Source organism: Sinocyclocheilus rhinocerous, unplaced genomic scaffold (assembly GCF_001515625.1).
Source record: "Sinocyclocheilus rhinocerous isolate Xijiao unplaced genomic scaffold, SAMN03320098_v1.1 scaffold2589, whole genome shotgun sequence".
Classification (NCBI taxonomy): Eukaryota; Metazoa; Chordata; class Actinopteri; order Cypriniformes; family Cyprinidae; genus Sinocyclocheilus; species Sinocyclocheilus rhinocerous.
In genome coordinates, this window is record NW_015658508.1 from 336,996 (window position 1) to 340,094 (window position 3,099).

General features: G+C 33.9%; 1 protein-coding gene across 1 annotated transcript in view; it reads left to right on the forward strand.

The window, feature by feature from the left end:
- Positions 1 to 3,099, forward strand: part of epha4l (eph receptor A4, like) — a 51,185-nt gene that overhangs the window by 28,508 nt on the left and 19,578 nt on the right. The window contains exon 4 of the mRNA XM_016530542.1: positions 1,605 to 1,760. Within this exon, the coding sequence (XP_016386028.1) occupies positions 1,605 to 1,760 (156 nt within the window). The remainder of the gene's footprint in view (positions 1 to 1,604; positions 1,761 to 3,099) is intronic.

The following is a 3,099-nucleotide window of genomic DNA, read 5'->3' on the forward strand; positions in this document are numbered from 1 at the left end:
ACAGTATGGTGAGGGGCGTAAGATTTCCGTCTCACGCTTGAGGTATTCGGCCAATCACAACGCATTGGATAGCTGGCCAATCACAGCACACCTCGCTTTTTTAGACCGATGAGCTTTGTAAAAATCGACGCGTTTCAAAAAGGCGGGGCATAGAGGAGAAACAATAATGTACAGTATGTGGAAAATAATGTGTTTTTTTAACTTTAAACCGCATAAACACATTTCATTACACCAAATACACAAAATAATGTTCTTTTTAGCAGCATCATATGACCCCTTTAAATATCATCTTACCAATATATATTATTGAGAGATATAGAGTGACAAATTATATTAATTTATGTAATTTTATGTAAGTAGTCAGATATACTGTTATAAAGATCTCACTGATTTAGATTACAAGCTATATCAGAATTTCATCTTCATCACTTTTCGACTATGTAAATATCAGCATCTGTACCAACGAAGCATAACTTGGCAATGTAAGGTGTTTTACCTCCTCCATATTTTCACTTTGAGCCAAAAAATCCTGATGTATATCAAATATGATACTCAACAAGAAGACACTTTTGCAAATTTTTTATTTAGATTTGTAAATATTCAAATATTTTTAAAAAGTGCAGTAAACCAATCCATTTAAAAAATAGATTTTTCTGACTGTTATTTCATATGTCAGGCTTTGCATGGTTAAGAATGCATGAATGACTTTCACTGTATATGTATTATATCTGTTATTGTTAAATGGGATTAAAAAATACATTTGCATTAATGACTTAAATTTGTTAAGGGTGGTTGGAAGTGTTACTTTATTTGAGTTTATTTGACTTTTATGGAAGTAATTTAACTGTGTGCATTACGGTTTATTAATGCAGAGATGCTTTTTGCCATCATATGTTGGTTATAGTTGCAACATCTACCAGCAGGAGATAACAGAGTCACACTAACCACCTAAACCTCGAACCCACGTTCCCATCGTTTCTGTTTGGTCTCTGGAGTCTGATAGAAGTTTATAGTAGTGCGCTGGAGTCTAAGGCATCTTTCATCCATACGCATACAGACGTCCAAACACACAGAGAGAGGTTTCCGTGCACACTTGTGTTTGCACGTAAATGAGTGATAAGGATGAGGAAAAACAGTGTTTTCAGGCAGGAGGAGGAGTAGGAGGACGCGACACGCTAGATTATTTAAACATCGCGCATTCTTTATTTATGATGTCAAAACTTGTTTTACTCAGATGTGCGAGGCGGATTCTTGAGACGTATGGAAGGGAGAATTAAAGGTGACTGGTGCATGCTGGGAAAACTCCCAGAATTCCTCATTCATCATCGTCTGGTCTGTCTCGCAGTCTCTTGACTTCACCTCCCTTTCCTTGCTTCTCTCTCCATCATAAATGCATCACCGTTTTGTATACGGAAAGCTGGCAGGTTTTCATGTTCCTTCTTTGCCTGCTTATATACTTTATAATCATTTCATAATTGAGGCGTTTAATAATGTCTTATAATAGTTTGAGTCATACCCTAGGTATTTTGTTATCGGGGTAACATATCCGATGCCTTGTTTTATGCTGAATTAACGCCGTCCTCAATCGTTCTCTTCTCTCGTAGTGTGTAAGGTGGGCTACTACAGGTCTCTTTCTTCAGACGGCGGCTGTCGTAAATGTCCACTACACAGTTACTCCATTGAAGAAGGAGCTACTTCCTGTGATTGTGACAAAGGATATTACAGATCGGAGACGGATCCCGCTGCCATGCCTTGCACACGTGAGTTAAACACAAACATTCGCACCAGTTTAAAGTGGGTGCACCGTGGTTTTTGGACACTGTGGTGGTGATTTACATGTGTATTTAAGTGACTTTTTCAAGGTTTTAATTCAAAATGTATATGAATATTTTTTATATAACAGTTTCCATTTAATAAGCATTTTAACCCTGTAAAGCCAGACATATGAAATAGTCTGAATAGTCTGAAAAATCAAAAAAAAAAAAAATTTGTTTTATTTAAATGGAACAGTTTATTGAACCATTGAACAAAATCTAAAAATGCAATGCAATGATGACTGAGAGATGAACAAATAAACGAAAACAGAAAACTGATGATCATATTTGATACTCACATTTTAGCATGATTTTTTAAAAATCATCTTAACTTAATCAGGTAAGTTGCCTTAGTCCAATAAATGTTCATCTTGAAATATTAGTGTCAATATAAAAGTTATCTTTTGTTTACTCTAAAAAAAAAAAATCTGTAAAGATTTAACGTAAAAAGACATGTGAACCACGAGCTGAAAGGGGCCATATTTTTTTTTTTTTTTTTTAAAATTATAATAAAAGGCCTTTTACTTGCAAAAAAACTATAAACTATCACTCAGACATCAGTTTTAGTCATGTTGATAATTAAGAGGAAATTTACACATCAAATACGATGCAGTAGACTTTATAGATAAAAGCCATATGTTCCCCTTTGACTCTTGAAAAATCTACAGTATAGCTTCATAATTTTTTATCGTTTCCCTAGATTAAAAATTTAATTAATTACAAAATACCTTTAAAATATGAAAAATGAGCTGGAAACTATTCTATTTAAAAGTATTCTAGTATATTGTCTGAAAAAAAAAAAATATATATATATAGAAATAACTAATTGAAAGCAAAAATTCTAATAGAATGTTGTGCATGGGCATGTGATTATTTCTGTTTACATCCTTTTATGCGCAGCAGATGTTCCTCACATCAAATAAATGAATTTAAATGAGACAGTATCAGTCTCACTCTACCAGCTGTCTGTCTGTCCTCTTTCTCACACTCTCTCTCTCTTCCATACTAATGACCAGCTCTATCTCTTTGTAGAACAGATGCTGTTTGTCTTCTCCTTCTGTTCTTGTACTTACTCTCATTTCTTCTGTCTCTCTTCCTTCATCCTACTATTCAGAGTGGATGGAAAGCTTTAGAATACACAAAACAGTACTTGCATAAGTACACAAACACACACACACACACACACAAAATAAACAGTAACAAAACAGAACCGTGGAACTGTAGCTCATTCAATCAAATCATTTCAATTTAAATAATTCTGATTTACAATAAATTTTATATATAT